At 43.8% G+C, this 22,688-nt stretch overlaps 2 protein-coding genes and 1 long non-coding RNA gene across 10 annotated transcripts in view; 1 reads left to right on the forward strand and 2 right to left on the reverse strand.

Annotated features, from left to right (window-relative positions):
- The window catches only part of MYO5C (myosin VC), a 54,476-nt gene extending 44,219 nt beyond the window's left edge, over window positions 1–10,257 (reverse strand). For 2 of the 5 annotated variants that reach the window (XM_026684117.2, XM_026684116.2), the window contains exons 1-4: window positions 10,149–10,257; window positions 2,701–2,811; window positions 1,656–1,821; window positions 1,417–1,561 (exon numbers count right to left, since the gene is read on the reverse strand). In XM_026684117.2, coding sequence (XP_026539902.2) covers window positions 1,417–1,561; window positions 1,656–1,821; window positions 2,701–2,811; window positions 10,149–10,175 — 449 coding nt within the window. In that variant the 5' untranslated portion in view covers window positions 10,176–10,257. Of the gene's footprint in view, window positions 1–1,416; window positions 1,562–1,655; window positions 1,822–2,700; window positions 2,812–5,655; window positions 5,788–10,148 lie in introns of those variants that run through there. The other 3 variants (XM_087972884.1, XM_087972883.1, XR_015750814.1) reach the window with 2 other exon arrangements.
- Window positions 10,258–10,352: 95 nt separating this feature from the next.
- LOC148129696 (uncharacterized) lies at window positions 10,353–14,228 on the forward strand. The gene is made up of 3 exons (XR_015750819.1): window positions 10,353–10,501; window positions 12,604–12,744; window positions 13,827–14,228. It is a non-coding gene; the product is annotated as an uncharacterized LOC148129696 (long non-coding RNA).
- The window catches only part of MYO5A (myosin VA), a 66,900-nt gene continuing 56,120 nt past the window's right edge, over window positions 11,909–22,688 (reverse strand). For all 4 annotated transcript variants that reach the window (XM_026684114.2, XM_087972881.1, XM_087972880.1 and 1 more), the window contains 4 exons: window positions 22,018–22,300; window positions 20,481–20,655; window positions 18,529–18,609; window positions 11,909–16,604 (listed from right to left, as the gene is read on the reverse strand). In XM_026684114.2, the coding sequence (XP_026539899.1) occupies window positions 16,452–16,604; window positions 18,529–18,609; window positions 20,481–20,655; window positions 22,018–22,300 (692 nt within the window). In that variant the 3' untranslated portion in view covers window positions 11,909–16,451. The remainder of the gene's footprint in view (window positions 16,605–18,528; window positions 18,610–20,480; window positions 20,656–22,017; window positions 22,301–22,688) is intronic.

Here is a 22,688-nt window from a genome sequence, read left to right on the forward strand (position 1 = left end):
AAGGCACAGTCTGTTGGAAGGATGCCAACCAAGATCACTTCAGCCCAAAATAAAACATGGTTTACTTCTGGCAATGCTGTATTGTATCTGTCTCTCTTCTATACTATTCTTCCCAGCTGCAATCAATGAGGGGGATCATGGCCGCTTCCTCTCTCGTAAGCCAAGTTGTTCCCTTCTCCGTTCCTCCCTGCATGTCCTAGGATGAAGAGGGGATGGGCCTGATTCTTCCTCTGACTGCCCAGCCGGCCTCTGCCCCAGCCTCCTCCACAACCTCTGGAGCCACACCTCCACTCCCTGTTGGCTGTTCCTCCTCTCCCTCAGAGTCTGACTCTAATAAGGGCATGACACTGTCCAAGCAGGAGACCTTACACCATTTCTGACAGATGGCAGTCCAATCTCTTCTTGAAAGCTTCCAGTGATAAAGCTTCCACAACTTCCGAGGGCAACTTCTGTTCCATGGGTTGATTGTTCTCACTGTCAGAAAGTTTCTCCTTATTTCCAGGTTAAATCTCTCCTTGTTCAGTTCCCATCCATTATTCCTTGTCTGGCCTTCAGGTGATTTAGAAAATAGTTTGACCCCTTCCTCTCTCTGACAGTTCCCTGTCCCCTCCTGATGGAGGGAGCTGCATCTAACCAAAGTGTGACTCTTTTAATGAATTTTGTTATCTGGAAAATGTACTATAAGAGTCAACAGAATGCACACAACAGATACAAACTCAATGTAAACCACTCCAAACTTGATTGCAGAAAGTACGACTTCAGCAACAGAGTGGTCCCTGCCTGGAATGCACTACCTGACTCTGTTGTTACATCCTCTAACCCCCATTCCTTTAACCTCAAACTAACCACTATTGACCTCACCCCATTCCTAAGAGGTCTGTAAGGGGCGTGCATAAGTACACCATCGTGCCTACTGCCCCTGTCCTATTGTCCCCAATTATTCGTACCTATTTCCTGTATTCTTACTCACGTTTATACTTATACCTATTATCAGGGTTCCGGCAGTTACTCCAATTAAATCACAAGCCTTGAGCCACACTCCCAAAACTAAAGAGGATTTATTTGAAGGTAACATTCTACATCCGGCACTAACCTGGGTATAGCCAACATTTTGTATACATGTTTTATAGTTGACACCTATTATCTTGTAAGTGATTGGCAAATAAAATAAATGAAATAAATAAATAGAATTCACCACCGGTTGGACTTAGATCTCTTGTGGCTACATAAGGATTCCAAACTGATGACGTGTTTGACCCCACCTTCGGGCTCTGCCTAGTCATCTCCTACACCTCCTTCCACAATCTCTTGTTGACTCTAAGAGTCTCTTTCTCCATCCTTCAAAGCTTACAGGGAGGGGCAAGGGGGGTGCCAACCTTCGCCAAGGTTAATCCCAGGACACTGATCAGAACGTACCTTGCCATTTGCTTGTAAGCCTCTTCCGCTACCGCGAAGATATGGGGATCCATGTCTCCCATATTTTGACCACTGTAAGCATGAATGATGGCATCCCCATAAATGGGCAGCTCTTTGTAAGGGTTTATGGCGACCAAAATTATCCCTGGGGATGACACACCAGTAGAGAATTTATAGAGTTGCACCAGTTGCTTTCTTTAGAATCCTAAATGCAACGCGGATCGACCCGTGGTATTTACCGCTATAGGTGTAAATCAGCCTGGACTCCACAAAACGAACTCGAAGGTTGTGTAAAACAGCCGGTTCGTGGAGGTAGCTAAGGGCTGTGAGGTCATTTTCTCCAACGAGAATGTCCGGATTTCGTAAAGGCGGCAAAGCAGAAGGATCCACTGGATAATCCAGCTCCTGTGAGTAAGCCAAGCGAAAAATAATATTACAGACTAAAAGAGTTGGAAGGGACCTTGGAGTTCTTCTAGGTGCCCAATCTCTTCCAAACAATCTCCAGTGTTGCAGCATCCTCCTTAGTTCTAGGTATAGAACCGTGATGGCGAACCTGTGGCACGCGGAGCCATTTGTGCCAGCAGGCGAGCCGCAGGCAAAATTACCTCACTGCGCATGCGCGTGCCTCACAGCTGATTTTTGGTTGGTTTGAGGCCTTTTTTGGCCTCCCAGAGGCTTGAGAAAAGCCTCTGCGGGTCGAATAGGCCCGTTTAGTCACTTCCTGTAATACCGGACGTGACGAAACGGGCCTATTCGGCCTGCAGAGGCCGAATTTGAGAGGTTACCACAAAGAACCTGTGCTCCAAAGCAACTGAACGGATGGAAACTAATCAAGGAGAGAAGCAATTTAGAGCTGAGGAGAAATTTCCTGACAGTTAGAACAATTAATCAGTGGAACAGCTTGCCTCCAGAAGTTCTGAATGCTCCAACCCTGGAAGTTTTTAAGAAGAGATTGGACAACCATTTGTCTGAAATGGTATAGGGTTTCCTGCCTAAGCAGGTGGTTAGACTAGAAGACCTCCAAGGTCCCTTCTATCTCTTGTTATTTTGTTCTGTGCCGAGGTTTGCTCTCTCCGTGATTAGTTGCCATCTATTGCTTCCTGTCCGGCCTTCAGTTGCTTTGGAGAATACCATGTATTCTTTATTCAGTCTGAAGATATATCTGCTATCTTTACAACCAAACCATGTCTTGGATCCAAAAGGATAAGCCAATATTTGAATAATATTTTCATGTGTTGCCAGTCTACCACCGCCTGCTTAAAAACACCCATTCTTTATTCTCACTGTGCTGTCTTCCAGCTGGAGGTGAAGAATATGGTCTCCAGACCTATAATTAGCTGTAATTTCAGCAGATTGCCAAACTTCTTCAGCATCGGGGATCCAGACTCTGTTGTACTACAAGAAAGGGGAAAAATACAAACATCATAGAGGGTTTGGTGGCTTAATTCTTAACAGATTTGATTCATTTTGTTCTCAAATAAACAAAGCTAAAACCAAACATATATAGATGAGTGTAGCATCAGCAAAAATGAAAACAGCAAACATTGCTTGCCGTAATGCATAATTGTAGCTAACCGTTATGGTTGCTTTTAAGAACCTTGTTGCAGTGAGTTTCAAAGGAAAACATAGCAGAATTTTCTATGCTGCAAAAAACAGATTTATTTATTTTTTGCATGGAATTTAAAAAAACATTGTTTCCCTACTGTGAGAAATTTGGCATTTACTTCCATTAATTGAAGTGGGATAGAGGTATGTATCTTTAAGATCAACTTCTAAACATTTAAGACATTTAACATCCTATACTACATGAGTTAAACTTTGAAAGTTCCCACTTGAACAGTTTGCTTTTAAATGTGTAAATTCAAACGTCTACTATTGTAGAAAAGGCCTTTTTCCCTTCAAACATCACTGTATCAGGGGTTGATACATTAGAAGGTTCTTGCTTTACCCGTTGGTTTTGCAGGGAGTGATGGGATCTGTAGTTGACTGGAAAGCACCAAGTTGGGAAAAGTGGTTTGCTGAGAAACTATCATCTGCATAGAGGATTAATCCCATGTGCAACCATGTTCTATGCTAGAGCGTGTAAAGCAGTGATCCCCAACCTTTTTTACGCCGCGGCCTGGTATCCCCAACCTTTTTTATGGCGCGGCCCGGTACCGGCATTAGCTGGGTGCCACCATCTTTTTGATGAAAAAGTGCTTCCGGTGACCTCACGGAAGCACTTTTCATCAAAAAGAAAGCGCATAGCGCTCGTGAGCTTTCCGGTGTGAGCTTTCCGGTAGAAATGGCTTTCTGACCCGGAAAAGCTCACCAAAGCACTTTTTCATCAAAAGATGGCGGCGCCCAGCAAGCCAGCGGCCCGGTAGGACTTGTTCCACGGACCGGGACCGGTCCGCGGACCGGTGGTTGGGGACCCCTGATGTAAAGCATATCTCAAACTTGACAGCTTGACAGATGTGTGAACTTCAACTCCCAAACTTCCCCAGCCAACCATGAGTTTATGGCTGGGGGGGGGGGGTTCATTTAACAACTGCCACAAAAAAAGTCATAAAATTGAGTCTGGTCACATAGTGATCTGCTTAACGACTGCAATGACTGTAATTCCGGTCCCAATTTCAGTTGTAAGTCAAGGACTAGAAACTACATTTATGCTGAATTGGCAGCTCCCTTCCCTGTTTATATAATCTGTTGGCCCGTTTATTGCCATCACTTGACCGAGAAACAAGTTATACAAGGAAGTCCTTCTCGATTAACTCCAATCTAAACCATTTTATTCGTCCTCATTCCACCAGTGAGTTGATAATTCATCCCTCTCCAAGTTCTTGACTAGCAAAGTTTTAAAAGAAAAGAAAAAATAGCTACAATCGATTGGTTACCCATTGTGTGCAAAGCAGGGGGATTCAAATTTTTAACAACCGGTTCTGTGGGCGTAGCTTAGGTGGTGGGTGTGGCTTGATGGTCATGTGACTGGGTGGGCATGGCTTCGTGGTCATGTTATTGGCTGGGTGTGGCCAACTCAATATTACTCACATCGAGGCACGCATCTCCTCGCCTGGCCTCTCATGACTGTGGGGATGCTGCAACAGTCGTAAGTGTGAAAAAGGGTCATAAGTCACTTTTTTCAGTGCCATTGTAACTTTGAATGGTCACTCCACACAAGCAAAGTACCAGCAAAGGAGGGGGGGAAAAAACTCCAGAGATGCTTCTGAGACAGGAAGTCCAGTCCTGCCAAGAATGTAATAAGGGTCAACGGAGAGGCAGTTTCTGTAAGCAACACCAGAATGTTTCCTTCCTGCCTTCCTTACAGGATTAGGCCAGCAATTTCTTCTAACAACCGGTTCTCCGAACTGCTTAGAATGTTAACAACCGGTTCTAGCGAATAGGTGCGAACTGGTAGAATCACACCCCTGGTGCAAAGCCACAATTTCAACAATGTTCTGTGGAATGACTAGGTTGGATTTGAACAAGACATCACTATGTGCTGTAAATTGTGTGGTTTTATAGCAACTCAGCTCAGAGTTTGCTAAGGCAAAATCAAACAAGCTGTATAATAGCATAGAGTGATGTATGACGCTATCTGTGTTTCTTTCTTCCTCATTGATTTTTTCTGTCCTCTTACATCCCATGATTGTCACTGAGCTGTTATATGGCTGGACAATGCTTTAAAGGTTCTTTAATTCTTTGAATAATCATCAACCTTAATTACAGTCATTAACCAGCACAAAGCAAGTTATAGAAGAAATGCAAGTGTAGACCTGTAGACCGGTAAGTCAGTAGAATCAAAATAAATTTAAAAGGGGCTACACATAGAAGGAAATGTTTAGCAGGTCGGAATAATATAAGGGTAAACTTAACGATGAAAAAAGGGAATTAAGATACAGTTATATTTTTTATTTATTACACCCTTTAGCTTGCAAAAAATCAACTATCAAACGATGCAAGAGTAAGGTCAGTTTAAAAAAAAGGTAGAAGGATGGTAGCCTTCACTTAAAAGGCTTCTTACAAACCTAAGGGAACAATAATAGAATAGCAAGAAAAGGATAAAACAAAATACAAATTCCCCTAAGAGGCAAGAAGAAAAATAATCAATCTTAGGCAATATTGGAAATAAATATTAGTTAAGTGCCATGTTTAATCTGCAATGCACAGATAGCTAAGTTCATATCATACACTAAACGAATGATGGCAACGTGTGGAAATCAACTCCCAGAATTCCCCAGCCAGTTGATGTCCACACACCTTCAAGACTGCAAGTTTGAAAAACACTGCACTAAACCATCGCACACTGTGGATTGAAGTCCACTTGCTGAAAGGAATGGAGACTTTGCACAAGTGGCACCTTTGCATTTGTGCACAAAAGAGGTTTTTGAGCTGAAACATTGCAATACAAGGTGAATTCCTCTTTTGTCACCTATGTTAACTTGATCTGATCTTGAAGCAGACTCTTCCAGGCGCCTCCATCTGCAAATATGACAAGCCACCTACAAATCAGGGAACCTGCCTTGCAAATAAACACAACAGGTTTACTTTCATGCTGAGTCACACCCAGATTTCCTCCCACCCCTTCACCATCGCAAACTGGAGAATTCCTGGAGTGACTGGAGAAAGTATATAGAGGTTACATGACACCTGTCTGAAACTGGAAAATTACACCATCCTGTATGAAAACCAGCAAGTACACAACTGAAGCTTTCAAGCATGAGGTCATCTGGGTACTTTATTTTTTTTTCTACAAGGATTTTCTAAGATCCTGCAAAAGCACTTCCTGATTTTTTTCAGTATGTAATTCTGTAACAGCAATTCTGCAGGTGATTGATGCTTTTGGATTCACACAATAAATTGCCAAAGGTTTCTACAAGTTACACAAGGCGCGTCTACCACTGTGGGTCCTTCATACAGGTGATGCTCCACTTACAACCAAAATTAGGATCGCTGTTTCTGCTGTTAAGCAAGGCAGTTGTAAAGTAAGTCATGTCCAATTTTCCATTGTTTTTTTTTTTTTTTTTGCCATGGTTGTTAAGCAAATTGCTTCAGGTATTAAGTGACTCACACAATTGTGAAGTGAATCTAGTTTCTCCCTTTGAGTTTGCTTGACAGATACCGGTCTGATAAGTAACAAATAGTAATTGTACGACTCCAGAATGCTGCAACCGTCATAAATATACACCGGTTGCCAAGCACCCACATTTTTTTATCACCTGACCAGGGGGGTGCTGCAATAGTTGTGTTACCGTGTTTCTCCAACAATACGGCCTCCACCAATAGGAAGACCCAGCATGTTTTCTAGGCATAAAATCAAATTAAGCCCCTCCCCAAATTTAGGCCTAGTTTAAAACATGCAAAATAGGGGAAGGGTGGGGGACTTGCCATTTGGAGTGCCGTTGGAGCTACCACCGCCATTTGGAGTGCCCTTGGAGCTGCTGCCGCCGTTTGGAGCTGCCTCTGCCGTTTGGAGCCGCCGCCGCCATTTGGAGCTGCCTCTGACATTTGGAGCCGCCGGCGCGTTTGGAGCTGCCTCTGCTGTTTGGAGCTGCTGCCGCCGTTTGGAGCCGCCGCCGCCGCCGTTTGAAGCTGCCGCTTCCGCGTTTGGAGCACTACCGCTGTTTGGAGCACCACCGCCACTCCAAACACGGCGGCAGCTCTCAAACACGAAGCGGCAGCTCCAAACGTGACGGCGGCACTCCAACGGCGCCGGCGGCTCCAAGCGGCAGAGGCAGCTCAAACACGAAGCGGAGCCACCGCCGCCGTTTGGAGCTGCCGCCGCCGTTTGGAGCTGCCGCTTCGCGTTTGGAGCTGCCGCCCGTGTTTGGAGTGGCGGTGGTGCTTCAAACAGCGGTAGTGCTCCAAACGCGGAAGCGGCAGCTCCAAACGTGACGGCGGCACTCCAAACAGCGGCGGCAGCTCCAAGCGGCGGCGGTGGCTCCGCTTCCGTGTTTGGAGCTGCCTCTGCCGTTTGGAGCGCCGCCGCCGTTGGAGTGCCGCCGTCACGTTTGAGCTGCCGCTTCCGTGTTTGGAGTGGCGGTGGTGCTTCAAACAGCGGTAGTGCTCCAAACGCGAAGCGGCAGCTTCAACGGCGGCGGCAGCTCCAAACGGTGGCAGCAGCTCCAACGGCACTCCAAACGGCAGCGGAATGGGCAGAAGGAAAGCAACAGAGGCAGGTGCCAAAGGTCTTGGGTCTGCAGCAAAGGTGTTTGGTGGGAGTAGGGAGCTCTCTGCGCTTCGCCATGATCGCCCCTTAGGAGCAGCTGGTGGCGAGGCTGCCCACGGGCGCTCTAGATGAGGATGAAAGGGGGAAATTAAGTTACCCCCCGAAAAGACGGCCTAGCCGTTTTTTCGGGCTCAAAAAATAAGGCCCGGCCTTATTATGGCTGAGAAACACGGTAGTACAGTCGTAAGTCACTTTTTTCAATGTGGTAATTTCAGTCACTAAATGAGAGGTTGTAAGTCAAGGATTGCCTATAGTACCTCTGAATCTGGAAAGAGTAGCAAATGGCAGGGGTCCTTAAACTTGGCAACTTTAAGACTCGTGGAGTTCAAGTCCCAGAATTCCCCAGCCAGCCAGGCTGGCTGGGGAATTCTGGGAGTTGAAGTCCACAAGTCTTAAAGTCACCAAGTTTGGAGATCTCTGCATTATGGGATAAACTTTCTCTCCATAAGTCAACAAAGGACTCCAGACAGCTTTTGGAGTTCAGTCATTCTGCCAACTGGCTTCATTTACCATTTAACGCCTGTTTCGCTGGGATTCAACAACGATATTGTTGAAATTAGAGATTGTGGAAATTGCTTGGAGAGAGTTTTTAAACCACAACCAGATTTGCATCATATGTGTAATCAAGTCAGGTAAAAAGCTAAGGAGATGGATTCACACACAACATATCAAAGACTCCCTACCTTGGTTAGAGGTTTTCCCCTCCCTGGTTTAGCATGTGGGGGAAAACAGCACATTTAGTTAATTTATAGGCTAGGAAAAAAAAAATGGGTTTATTTGGGAAGCAGGGGAGAGTGTGGGGTGAATGTTTCCCTGAGGCTGCCCACTGAAGGGCCCAGGCAAGTCAGCCTGTTGCAGCTTGCGAAACAACAACTTTGGAAAAAGGTTTACTGGACCAGTCATGTCTAGGACTCTGGTCTCAGGCCCAGGAAAGGAAGAACGTTGAAAAGGGAGGAAGAAACAGGAAAAGAAAAAATAGAGATGATGGTGGCAAAAGAAAGAAAGAGAGGGGGAGAGGGGAGGAAAGAAGGAAGGAAGGAAGGGAGGAAGGAAGGAGGGAGGAAGAGAGAAAGAAAGAAAGAAAGAAAGAAAGAAAGAAAGAAAGAAAGAAAGAAAGAAAGAAAGAAAGAAAGAAAGAAAGAAAGAAAGAAAGAAAGAAAGAAAGAAAGAAAAAGGGTGGAGGGCAAGGATGGGAGGGAGGGAGGGAGGGAGGGGGGAGAAAGAGAGAGAGAAAGAAGAGTTCTCCACTCCACTACTTGTTGTAGAATACTTTATGCCACCAGACTCGAAATTCTAGATCTGGAAAACCTTGAATTATGCCGTCTTCGGTCTGATCTAAGTATGGTATATAAAATCATACGTTGCAACAACTTACCTGTCAATGAATACTTCAGCTTCAGCCACAACAACACAAGAGCACACAATAGATACAAACTCAAGGTTAATCGCACCAAACTTGATTGCAGGAAATACGACTGCAGCAACAGAGTGGTCAATGTCTGGAATACTCTACCTGACTCTGTGGTTTCTTCCCCAAACCCCAAAAACTTTAACCTTAGACTGTCTACTATTGACCTCACCCCTTTCCTAAGAGGTCTGTAGGGGGAATGCATAAGCACACCAACTTGCCTACCGTCCTTGTCCTATTGTTTATTTTTCTTATATGTACCCATTTCATGTATCCATAACTATGTATATTTGTTTTCTTAAGTTTCTTAAGGGTTTTTATATGTATGGTATTCAGCTTTGTTCGGGTATTTTCCCACGTCATTATAGTTGTGCTTTAAAAGTGGGAAAATACCCGAACAAAGCTGAATACCATAACTATGTATATACTTATACCTATGATCTTGTAAGCGATTGACAAATCAAAAGAAATAAAATAAAAAGAAAGAAATAAAAAGAAAGAAAGAAAGAGGGGAGGGGGAGAAGAGAGAGAGAGAAGAAGGAAGGAAGGAAGGAAGGAAGGAAGGAAGGAAGGAAGGAAGGAAGGAAAGAAAGAAAGAAAGAAAGAAAGAAAGAAAGAAAGAAAGAAAGAAAGAAAGAAAAGAAAGAAAGGGGGAGGGAGGGAGGGGGAGGAAGGAAGGAAAGAAAGATAGAGAGGAAGGAAGGAAGAGGGGGAAGGTGGAAGGAGGAAGATGGAGGAAAGAAGGAGGGAGGGAGGAGAGCAAGAAAGGGGAAAGAGCCAGAGAGAGCGCAGGGTCAAACTCCGGGGTGCAAAGCAGTCTTTGGGGGTCGAACAGCCTCCCTTCGGCGTTCCCAGCCCGCGGCGAAGCGTCCCCCAGGGGCCGGGGTCTCCCCTCGAGCACCGCTCCAAACGTCCCTCCCGGCTCCGTCCCACCTGCCGCGGCGCCCGCCTCCTCCTCCACCCGGATGGCTCAGCCGGGGCACGCCCGGCCTTCGGCCGCTTCTCGCCAGCTGGCGGGGACCGCCGCGGCACCGGCAGCCGGAGCCTTCCCGGGGCTGAGCGAGGAGACCCCGGCGGGGGCTCCCCGCGAGGCGGAGCGGCGCCTCTGCCTCCTACCTGCGTGTACAGGTCGGCCAGCGCCATCGCGGCGGCGGCGGCGGCGGGGAAGGTGCGCGCCCTGCCCCTTGCTCCGCTCTCGCCGGCCGGAGGTGGGGCTCCGCGCCGCCGCCGCCTCCCAGCCGGAGCGCCACGTTTGTTTGCTGGCTGGCCGCCTCCGAGGAGGGAGCTGCCTTCGGGACGGCCGGGCCCCCTCCGCGGGGGGGTGGGGGGAGGGAAAGGCGGGGGGTGGGTCTCCCCGGCAGGACCCCGGTGGCAGTTGCTTTTGAGTGGATCTCCAGAGCTTGGCTTTGCCTGCCAGCTCCACTCCCCGTCTCCAACCCAGGGGGTTGTGGATTCACACGTGAACCTAGGTAAGGAGAGGAGAGAGAGACAGGCAAACCGGTAGGGATGGATGGAAAGGGTAGGATAGGATGGGATAGGATAGATAGATAATGAGTGGATGGATGGATGGATATGAATGTAGAGTGATGTGGAGAGATAAGAGTGAGAAAGAGACAGATAGAAAGACAGACATGGGTGTATAGATGGATGGAGATAGATTAGATCAGTAATGGGTGGATGGATGGATGTGTGGATGGACAGAAGATAGATAGATAGATAGATAGATAGATAGATAGATAGATAGATAGATAGATAGATAGATAGATAGATAGATAGATAGATAGGATATGAATGTAGAGTGATGTAGTGAGAAAGAGACAGACAGACAAACGCACATGGGTGTATAGATGGAGATAGATTAGATAGATAATAGGTGGATGGATGGATGAGTGGATGGACAGTAGATAGATAGATAGATAGATAGATAGATAGATAGATAGATAGATAGATAGATAGATAGGATATGAATGTAGAGTGATGTAGAGATAGAGTGAGAAAGAAACAGACAGACAGACAGACAGACATGGGTGTATAGATGGATGTAGATAGATAAGATAGGTAGGTAGGTAGATAGGTAATGGGTGGATGGATGGAAGATAGACAGATAGATAGGAATGTAGAGTGATGTAGAGATAGAGTGAGAAAGAGACAGACAGACAGACATGGATGTAGAGTGATTTAGAGAGAAAAAGAGACAGACATGGGTGTATGGATGGATGTAGATAGATATGGAGAGAGAGAGATAATAACTTTATTATCACTTTGAATGTACACTAATTGGCATACATTAAAATGAAATTTCGTTGCATCCAGCTCTCAAAGGGTCACCACCACATATTTATATACCACATAAGACAAGTGGCCTCTCGCAGCAATGCTGGACTATCACCTCCCCTGCCACTCCCCTCCCCTCCCCCAGCAAACTGGCACAAAAAAGTATGCACATTTTTGAATTGCCCAGGACCATCATGTCCAAAGTTCTGACAAGTATCCAAAATTAGTCCAGATGTTCTGCATACCAAATATGTAGGTCCCTGTAGCCTAAAAGCTATCGCTCCTTCCTGGCTTTGGGGGTGTTTTTAATGTGCACCCCTTTTTAAAAAAAAACACAAAGGCCATTGTCACCATCTTTTGTGTACTTTTCGATGCAGAAATGGCTGGGGGCAAAATGCAGGTATCCAATGCAAGTGATGGCATTTTGGAATAGAGGACTTTTTAAAAGCAACTTTAAAGGATAGATTTTCATAGGAGCAGCCATTAATTGGACCCAACGCACACTGGGATAAGTTAATGGATAGGATACCGTAATATCTTACATTATTGCTGAATTCATCCTTCCAACAAATAACCTTTCATACAAGAGACTGAAGAATAAAGACTTTTTAGCATTTCCTTTTATTTGGACATTTCTTCTATGATACAGCATTTACGAAGCATACATTTATTATGTCAGACACCATGACAATTCCAAGCTTAAGTCATTCAGATTAAACATTTTGGTTTCTATCTACGGCTAGTGGGTAAAAGACCTCAAACCCTGTTATTTTTGCTTCAAAAGGAATTGCAAGTTTAAAAGGACAATGATCCAGCGATTTACAAAAGGAAAAAACAACAACAGTTGAAATGTGTCCAGTTTTGAAAGTCTCAAAAGAAAAAAAAAGATACAGTGGGTTGAGATAGTAAACTAACTGAAAAGCGTTGCTTTGAGAAAAAAAAACACGTTATTGGGATCAAGAATACTCTATATCTGTGTGTAGACCTGTAATTGTGGTTTATTTTGCTAAAATCTGATGTGGGTGAGGTTGATGTTCTGGGAAAACCTGCCCCACAAAAGCTTTGTATCGGCAGGAAAGACCGATTATGAATAGCGCAAACTTATTGTGACCAATATCTGATGCACAAAGCTTTGTACATGTGGAACAGACAAATCAATGCCTCCAGCCCTCTTGGGATATTCTGGGAGTGGGCAACAAACGAACAGGTCCAGCACAAGCAAGAAAAAAAGGCTGTGTGACCAAAGCAAGCATGTTTTGAATACAGTGCATTTAATCCTTACTTGCAACTTTCTTAGGGGCTTTAAAAGGATGCCCAGGATTGCAACACTCCGTAAAACAAAAATTGTTCCAGACTAGCAAGGAACATTCTTCCAATCGCAAGATTACATTGTAGGAGCAGCTGGAAGAAAAGCAAAAACTATCTGAAACCTAATGAGGTAATATTGGAGGGAATATTTTGGGTCTATACATTTCAAAAGCACGCTTGGGGAGAATGGGAAATCATAGCATATCAGTTAAAAATAAGAGAGGGCAACGCTTCCACATTAAAATAACATGATTGTGTTTTAAAGGTGGGGGGGAAAATAAGCAAAATTCGAATTGTGTTAGATGCTGCAAATTCTAACTTGAAAGCAGCTGGTTTTCTAGCATGTAACAGTAAAATATTAGACCCAGAAAAAGTGCACATAAAATACTGATATGTAAAGTGTTGGATGAATTACAGTTAAACTCGGAACTCCTTTCAAACATGGAAAGCAGCATTCGGTTTTAATGTGACAGAAAGATATTATTTAATCAGATTACACAGTCGGAGGATAATGCCGACAGGCATCCATCACTCTTATTAGTAAACAAGATACAATAAGGCTTTTATACAAATAAAACAAAAAATTAAAAACCATATATCTAAACGATGTCATCATCGCTTTTGGAATTGTCAAATTCTTGAAAAAACAGTTATTCAGTTGAAATGAAAAAGCAGAATTTCCAGTAGTGGAAACTAATTGGGGTGCTAGATTTGAAAAGTAGAGCTGTCCCCTTACATAATTTCTGCTACAGCCTTTTCATTATGCAGCAGGGATGTCCACCCTTGGCTATTTTAAGGCCTGTGGACTTCCAACTCCCAGAATTCCCCAGGCAGCACGACTGGCTCGGGAATTCTGGGCATTGAAGTCCATAAGTCTTAATGTTGTCAAAGTTGGACACATCTGTTGTGCAGTATGCTAAGAATCCAGTGAGAAGTTTAGTGTACTTTGCCATCTGAGTAGCCATCTAAGATTCTGAACATGAACTCTCATAATCCACAACTAGCGTGGCAAATCTCGCTAGGAGCATGGGTGTAAAACTTGGGCGGTGGGGGGGTGGAAGATAACCCCCCCAGGCCAATCGCCAATGCCAAATGGTGTCACCAGTTCAGCAAAGCAGATCCAGCATCTCCGAAAAGTTCTTTGATGCTCCATAATTGCCCTAAAGATGACTGATTAAAACTCTATTCTTTTGTATTTTTACCTTCTCTAAGAAAGGTGTTTTGGACACCTATTGTTTGACTGCACACCACACACCCACAGAGAGAAACTGACCACACAACAAACAGGAAATTGACTAATTTACACCTGGGGCTGGGAGATTATGAGAATAGAGTCCAGATCATTTAGGAAGCCATTAGGGTGGAAATGGCCACTCTAGGATCTCAACTTTCAGCTCCTTTGTGGTATCAAGCCCCAACTGGCCAGAGCCAGAAGAAGTGTACCTTTTAATAGAGCATTTTAAAGTAATCCTAGGAGGGACACACTCTTAGTCATTTTTGTAAACATAGTGCCAGTTATAAAAGAAGATGCACATTTTCAAGTAAAGACCTATTAATTATCATAAATAAAGAACATGTATTAAAGGCAATACTTGAGTACCTGAATATTTCTTTTTTAAAAAAAAAAATCAAAGAGCATTTGCTTCCCTTCCCACAATAAAACAAAACGAAAAAAAATGGGGAGCCCCCCCCAAAACAGGCCTCTTTTATTTACCTCAACAATGTCCCTGTCAGTCCCATCTCTTTCGCACATGAAAACCTATTTAAACCTGTTTCAAGTGACAGCATCTTTTAGGTGCACAGAGAAATTAAGTCCAGGACTAGACCATTTTAATAATGTGCATTTTACAGCAGAGATATGTTTGAAAATAAACATCATTCAATTGTTAGGATAAATTAAAATATTGCACATGGCAGTCTCGGGATATGTAATGTCATCTTTTGTATTTCTGATCATCACTGACCGTACCTGTTTTTTTTGTTTTTTGTTTTTTAAGGGAGCCTGGGGAACTTTAAGTGAAGGTCCACAAATATTTCAAAATGTCAGTTTCACACTGGGGAAAATCATGACAACTATTGTATCAACAGCCTGAGAGATTTCGGCAAAATCTTTTCATCAGATTGTATTCATAATATGTCTAAATGAAATGTTCCCATGGAAACAGAAAATGAATATTTCCTTTTGTTTAATAAACTAGGTCCAAATCAGGGATAGTATTACATTTTTAAAAAAGGAATGTGTAGCAAGCTTTTAAGAAAATTGTTAAGATTGGGAGTGGTGCTAATGGTAGGGGAATACTTTCTTTCCCAGGATTAAATGTTTGAGGCGCATTTTAGATGAACTCTTTCCCTATAAGGAAAAAAACCTCTTCCCCACCTCCAAAATAAATATTACACACTCTCATTACACATCTGGCAAATAAAACACAAAAAGCAACATATACCAAAACAATAAATAAATATAAAATATAATATTGTTGGGTTGGTTCTTTTGACTTTAGAAAACAGGTTTCTTAGATTGTGCTTAAGTTATCATTTCCTGTTACTACTTATATGCTTCTTGACACTGGCATAAATCTTATGAAAAGACCAGACTATTAAAGTTACAGTGATTTTATAAACCTGCATTTCTGTTCCTTAAGAATTATTGTACATTTAAAAGAACACCACAGACTGCGACACTTCTGATATGGTTTGAAACAGTACTAACAAGCAGCTCTATTGTACCAGAACGTAAATCAAAATATTTTTCATTAATTCATCATTTATGTCACAACCTGACATAAATAGGGAGGCAATCAATTGACCTGATCAATTATCTCTAAGGTTGAAACCTATAAAAAAAAACTTATTTAACCTTGCCCTAATGAATGGTGCTTTCTAAGAGTATGACTATTTCTATTTATTTCAATGGTTTTTACGGTTTGTACAGGCAAAATGCCTGATCAGTGATACTGTATGTTGTCTGTCTCTGTTAAATGTTCAGGTCTTTGAAATATATATATTTATACATGTATATGTGTGTCTGTGTTTATATACACATACACAGAAGCTACCCCTAATATTTCCATCCTTCTCTTGAAAATCACACCTGGCTGATCAGTGATTAAACTGGCAAATCACTTGTCACTTAAATATGCTGAAATGCCTTACAAGGAGCTTTAAACGTAGAAACACATTATGGATTGGAGGTAACGCACTCACACCATTGCACTGGAATGATGCCGTTCCACTCAGTGGAGACACAGGAAAGAATATCTGGTGACTGTTTTCTACCCCCCCCCCAAAAAAAAGAAAAAAAGCGTACGTGTAAAATACAGATTATAGGGATTATCAGAACCGTTAAAACTGAGAAGACTCCTCTTCCCACAATTGTAATTTCTGCCACCAGATGCACATGATAATTTTTGGGTCTTAATATGGAAAAGGAAAAGGAAAACCCATCGCGGTTTATCTGTCACAGGCTGTTTTTGGTTTACAAGGCAAATATAAGACAGCTTGCAACCAACTGAGGAGGGGGAGGGGTGGAAGAGAGAGAAACATTAAGGTGTGTACTAATGTTTTTCTTAACCTGAAAACTTTAGGTAGGCCTCAGCACGGAACGGGTGAGTTTCTACAAATGTCCAGTGGTTTCTATCAGCTTCCGGTGGTGAGAGAATGATGACGACGCATTCCAGTTTTCTGCAATGCAGTTTGAGAGCACATACGTGATTCCCTTCCAGTCTCTTCCCGCCATTCCTCCCCAAACCCGCAATGGCTTTTGAACTCAATTTATTTTCAGCGTTAAAGAGATTATGAGTAGAAATGGGCGGCTGACAGCTTCCCTCGGCCTTGGGTTCAGACCCGAGTGATGAATCCTAGACCCAAACTTGCTGGGATCTGGATAGTTTCTAACGCGAGAGAGGAAGGGCTGAATGGGAAAGTGACGGGGAAAATATGTTTAGCATCCATGAGGAGTTGAGGAGAATCCTTCCGGTCTCGCATACGCAGCTGCAAAGAGAATAATGGGTCACGTTAGTGTCTTTCTTTGGGCTCCAACAAATCCCCCTCATTCAAAGCAAAAGTCTCTAGCCGCATCTCAGGAAAAGTAAATTGGTTTATTAGAAACTGCCACGTTGGCGCGTGGCTGGGTGCAGCCAATATACTAAATTACATCATACATTTCCCCCTTGACCCTGGTCTTCCCCCCACCCCCTGGATGTGATTTCTCCAATGGGACACATCCGTCTCCAAGAGTCATCCATCATGCTCTCCAATAACCTTCTTATGCTCCAACAACTTTAGGCTGCTGAGTTGATTATCTAGGCATTTAAGGAAGGACTTGTTTTTTCCCACTCTCTTTTTCTGGCAGCTAAAAAGACCAAAGGAGTATCTTTTTAGTTGACAGTCTTGTTGTTTAAATAAAGGTAGTCCTCAGCTTGCAACAGTTCTTCTTAGTGACTGTTCAAAGTTACAACGGCACTGGAAAAAAAGTGAGTGGTGGCCGTTTTTCACGTTTTTTTACGACCGTTGCAGCATTCCCCGTGGTCACGTGGTCAGATGCTTGGCAATCGACTCGTATTTATGATGGATGAAGTGTCCTGGGGTCTCACGTGATCCCCTTTTGTGACCTTCTGACAAGCAAAGTCCATGGGGAAGCAAGATTCACTTAACAACCGGGTTACTAACTTAACAACTGCAGTGATTCACTTAGCAACTGAGACAAGAAAGGTCCTAAATTGGGGCAAAACCCAGTTTAAAAATGTCTCACTTAACAACAGAAATTTGGAGTTCAAATGGGGTCATAAGTCCAGGACAACCTGTACCCAGGTGGACATTCTACCCAAGATTGTTTGAATTATATACATTTTAAAAAAAGCCAATTCTATTCTTATTTTTCAAAAGAACAAAAGACAAGATGTTGTTTGAAAGTAAATTTGCAGTGAATTTACCATACATGCTGATAGATATTAAACATTCTTTTTGAAGGCATGAGCTTAGAAAGCAACATTTTCATCAGGGCTCCAGCATCCACCCCCATTTAAATCATAAGCCTCTAGCCCAGGGGTGGGCAAACTTTTTGGCTCGGGGGCCTCATTGACTTTTAAAATTTGACAGATGGGCCGCCACCGGGTGTCGAAATGCCTGACATTACAAGTCAAAATCAAATGAATGCAATCATTCACATCAAACCTTAATTCTGTACCAATCTTCGGTGGGCCGGATTAAAAAGACCAACGGGCCGGATGTGGCCCGCGGGCCGTAGTTTGCCCACCCCTGCTCTAGCCACATCTCTCAGAGTTTAAAGAAGATTTAGTAGGAGTGAACATGCTGGTGCTATCTGGGTGTAGCAGACTCTGAGACACATCATTCATTTCACCCGTGACCCTGGTCTTCCCCACTCCCTGGAGGTATATTCTCCAATGGGACACGTCCATAGCCAAGAGTCATCAATCATGCTCTCCAATAATAATCTTGCGCGCCAGAAGCTTCGGTCGCCTAGAGATTATCTATGAAGCATTTAAGGAATGCACTACTTCCCCCCTTCCCTTTCTGCTGGCAACTCTAAAAGACCAGAGAAATATTTTTGAGTTGACAGTTTTCGTAGATTGCCTGTGGTTGTTGTACACTTGAATTCTTGAATGTTTTCATTAATACAATTTCGCCTCAATTTATTGCTAAAAGACAAATGTTTGTTGTCCTCGTTCCTACCAGCTGAGTGTGCAAGAAAGTGCCTGGGAAAACTTTTCATTCCTCTTCCCAAAGGATCCATAAACAGGGACCTATTGCTTCCATTAATATGAAAACATTTTCTTAGACACTCACACCTTTCCCCCCACAAACTAACCCAAGTCTTTGGAGGTAGGATGGTCCTTCTTACCACACTTCCAATATCAGTAGATGCCATCCGTGAGACAAGAAAATAAAAATTTACCTGTATTGTCCGGATAAAAGACACAGACACTCTTTCTTCAAACTCGTTAACGGGAGTATATAAGTTCAACACTTTCACAATCTAAAAGAAAAAAAGGAGAAGGTAATGTTGACGCATTCTTGCTACTTACCCCCAACAAACGTTTTAAATTTAAGTCACGGGAAACGTTAATCATGGCTTGATTGCAATAGGATCGCTCTAAATCAGAGGTCTCCAAACTTGGCAACTTTAAGACTTGTGGACTTCAACTCCCAGAATTCTGGGAGTTGAAGTCCACAAGTCTTAACGTTGCCAAGTTTGGGAACCCCTGCTCTAATCTAAGATAAAATCTACATTCAGCTTGAAATCTTAAATCACTTTGTAGGATATTTAAAAAAACAAAAAACAATCATCGTTGCTAAGCGCAGTCTTTCAAGCGGTCTATCCTGTTTCAGTGGAGAGCAACGTTGGAATGCAAGTGGTCACAATTGTACCAAACAGACATCGCGCTCCGTTCCGAAGGATTAAAAAGAAATCCTTCCCTCTAAAAGAACAAAGGGCGCCTTTCTATTCTTCTCCGTGAAATAAATCCCGGACACAAAACGGAGACCTTTGTCTTTAATGTCGACTGCATTCGGCGGAGGGGTTTGCAAAGCTTCCTCCTTTTCAATCTTTGCATTTTTATTATGGTTCACCCTGCTGAGCTGAGCAAGCAGTGAATGCGAATTCCACCGGAAGAGCAAAATGGCAAAAGGCACAGAGAAGTGAAGCGTGCAGTCAACTCAGCCAGGGTGGTATAACAGAATAATGCAGTTGGAAGGGACCTTAGAGGTCTTCTAGTCCAACCCCCTGCTTAGGCAGGAAACCCTACACCACTTCAGACAAATGGTTGTACAATCTCTTCTTAAAAACTTCCAGTGTGGGAGCATTCAGAACTTCTGGACGCAAGTTGTTCCATTGATTAATTGTTCTAACTGTCAGGAAATTTCTCCTTAGTTCTAAGTTGCTTCTCTCCTTGATTAGTTTCCACCCGTTGCTTCTTGTCCTGCCTTTAAGGTGCTTTGGAGAATAGCTTGACTCCCTCGTCTTTGTGTGGCAACTCCTTAGATATTGGAACACTGCTATCATGTCACCCCTAGTCCTTCTCTTTATTAGACTAGATCAGGGGTCTCAAATTCAAGGACCAGGGCCCGAATCCGGCTCGTGGGGGTTCTTAGATCTGGCCCTGGAAACAGCAAAGGACCACCAGCCCGCAAAAATGGAGCTCGTGAGGGCTGCGTGTGCCCCCACCCCCACCCCCCGAGCTCCGTTTTCGCTGGCAGAGGGTTGCAGGAGGTCGTCACAACCAAAAACAGAGCTTGGGTTCCCCTTTTCACTGGCAGAGCACTTGGGACAACACAGGCACCTCCCCAAGCCAAGTGATGTCATGCTGGCCATGCTCACCCCAGCCCACCAAGGTCACAAACACAACCTTGATGCGGCCCTCCATGAAATGGAGCTTGACACCCCTGGACTTCGAGCCAAGCTTCAAAAACTTCAAAGGATTTATTAGGAACAAACATGCCTGCATAACCCGCGTGAAGCCGATTCTGGGACACATAATTTACTATCACCTATGACCCTGTTTCCCCCACCCCCACCCCAACCTCTCTGGGTGTATCATAATTCATATTCTCCAGCTGAAACCCCTTCATAGCTGAGAGTCATCAATCACGTTCTCCAATTAGAGATTTTTGGGGCAGAAACTCCGGTCACTTAGTTACAATCTTTGCAAGATAAGAATGGAATGCACTTTTCGGTTTTAAACTGCCCCGCTGCTCCTTCAAATTTCCGCCCCCCTATTTCAGGGCAACCCTAAAACAGGCATAGACATGTTTTATGAGCTGACACCCAATTCCTGCAACAGGTCTTCATACGTTTTAGCCTCCAGTCCCCTAACCGTCTTCGTTGCTCTTGTCCAGGAAGAGGGTTACCTGTGCGGTAGTCAACGCATGGCACATGGAGCAGATGGCGCCGGCGTCCTCTTCGGTCTTCTTTTTCACTTGCAGCAGCTGAGCAGCCTGGATCAAGGGCTCCAGAGTCTCCTTTGCACCGCTGGTCATCAGGTTTTTGTCACGAAGCCATTCTTCCAGCTGGCTTACATTGTACCTGCGGGGTTGATGTGATTTGGGGGGAAAAAAATTCAATCAAAAATCTTTATAACAACTTTTTAAAGTCAGTTTGCCTAAGTGGGAATTGTTTTCTCGAGGCATGCTTGCTCAGTAGCCCTTCAAGAGGTATTCTGTTAATTATTAACAAAACTGGTTTGTTACGAGGGAAAGAGCAGCTCCTTGCTCAGAATACCTTTAGAAGACGAAACAAGGAATGAACATTTCCCTAATTCCTACTTTTTCTGGTACTTCACGTGAAATTTGATAGAGGGAAAAGTTTCCCATTGAGTTGTGTTCTTTTACAGTTAGCGGGGGGAACAAGGTTTTGATTCAGATAGAAAAACATACTGGTCTGTTCTGGAATTCTGATTTTTAAATAGTTAATAGACTTTTTCTCTGACCTCTCTGTTCCTTTGTTTCCCCCCCCCCATTTCTAACAATTTGTAAGTCACCAAGAACAGCCAAGAATCAGGCGGCATTTAAATGTAATCGATGATCGTTATTATTATTATTAATCAGCATACGAAAAGAAAGTTACTAGTCAGGGTATCCCATTTACAGCATCACATTTGTTATGGTTAGCCAGCAGCAGGTGCAGATGGCTGAGGAGAACGAGGACTCAGATGAGGGGCCAGGACCATCAGGGAGTGGACTGCTGCCTTCAGAGATTGTGGGGGCTGGCAGCAGCAATGAGGAGGTTCCCGAGGAGCCTGTGCCAAGTGCACATAAACACAGGATTGATCGTAGGAGAGAGCAGTTACAGCAGCACAGGCGACTCGGCTGCAAGGTAATGGCCCCTCCCTCAAGAGGATAAAAGCCAGGTTTGGAAAAGTGTTCTTTGCAGACAGCAAAGAAGCTCTGAAGTTCAACTTGTGGACAACTTAGTTCATGTTTGGATAATCTTGTAAATTAGTTCTTATCTCTGGGTTTTTGGAAGCCTTGACAAACAAATTGGCAAGGCTCTTTCAGAGCTAATTAGTGGAAAGGAACAGAACTCGTTATTAAACCTTAAAAGGTGGGGGCTGCTGCCTTTGTCTGTGTTTGCTCTTTGGGAACCCGGTTGGGTCAGAACAATGTTAAGAGTTCAAACTACAGGCACCCTTTGCTTAACAGTTGCCCTGTTTAGTGACTGTTTATCCGAGAGATGCTTTCAGAAATACACATTCATGCATCCTTCATTCATTCTACACAGAAATATGGCAGGCTAACCTTCACAGCTAGAGACCTGCCTGCTTGGTAAACCAACGTTTCAGCCCAGCAAGACCTTCAGGTTAAGAACATAGCTGACTCAAAATAACTCCCTGCTCAGCCAAGAAATGGACCCCAAAGGACTTAATCTTCTGAAAGAGATCTCCCCCACCTTATCTGCATTCCTTTGCTCCAGGAGCACATGTCCTTCCGCAGCAGAAGGTTATTGAGGGTCACGGCCCCAATGATGTAGAACGTCTGTTTGACCACCTGCTTGATCAGCTCAGGGTCCATGCCATGCTGGCACATGATGGAGTGGAAGGTGTTCAGCTGACGCATGATGGAATCCAGGGTGTAGGTCCCTTCGTCAGCGATGCTAGAGGTTCTCTTCCGAAGGCCGGTGGGTTTCACCCCCGACACTCCTTGGATGGTTTCGTGCTCCAGCATTCCTGAAACTGAGAAAAGGGGGTCACATTAATTCAACTGAGGAATAACTCAGAAACAAAGGAAGCAGGGATAAACAATGACAAATATTCCTTTAAAAAATTGAAAATAAGGAAGGACACCGTTAACGAGAAAACAACTGTGGCACAGGAACACGTCAAACTAAAATGAAAGCAAATGCCCAGTTCCATACTAACCCCCCCCCAAAAAAAATCTACTGAAACAGGCAAGTCTTCACCAAATCATATTCTTTTAATGACTCCATAATCCCTTGCGAGGTGATGTCTGGGCAACTGAATGGAACTGAGTGTTTGCTGGCCGGATGCCCTTCCTGTCACCAATGTGGAGGTTTTTTTTTTCCAGCAGATATATTCTCATTGTACCCAGAGAGAGAAATTT

The sequence above is a fragment of the Notechis scutatus genome, chromosome 11 (assembly GCF_049901735.1).
Source record: "Notechis scutatus isolate UNSWTSFEM ecotype Mainland chromosome 11, rNotScu1.2, whole genome shotgun sequence".
NCBI classification, from domain to species: domain Eukaryota; kingdom Metazoa; phylum Chordata; class Lepidosauria; order Squamata; family Elapidae; genus Notechis; species Notechis scutatus.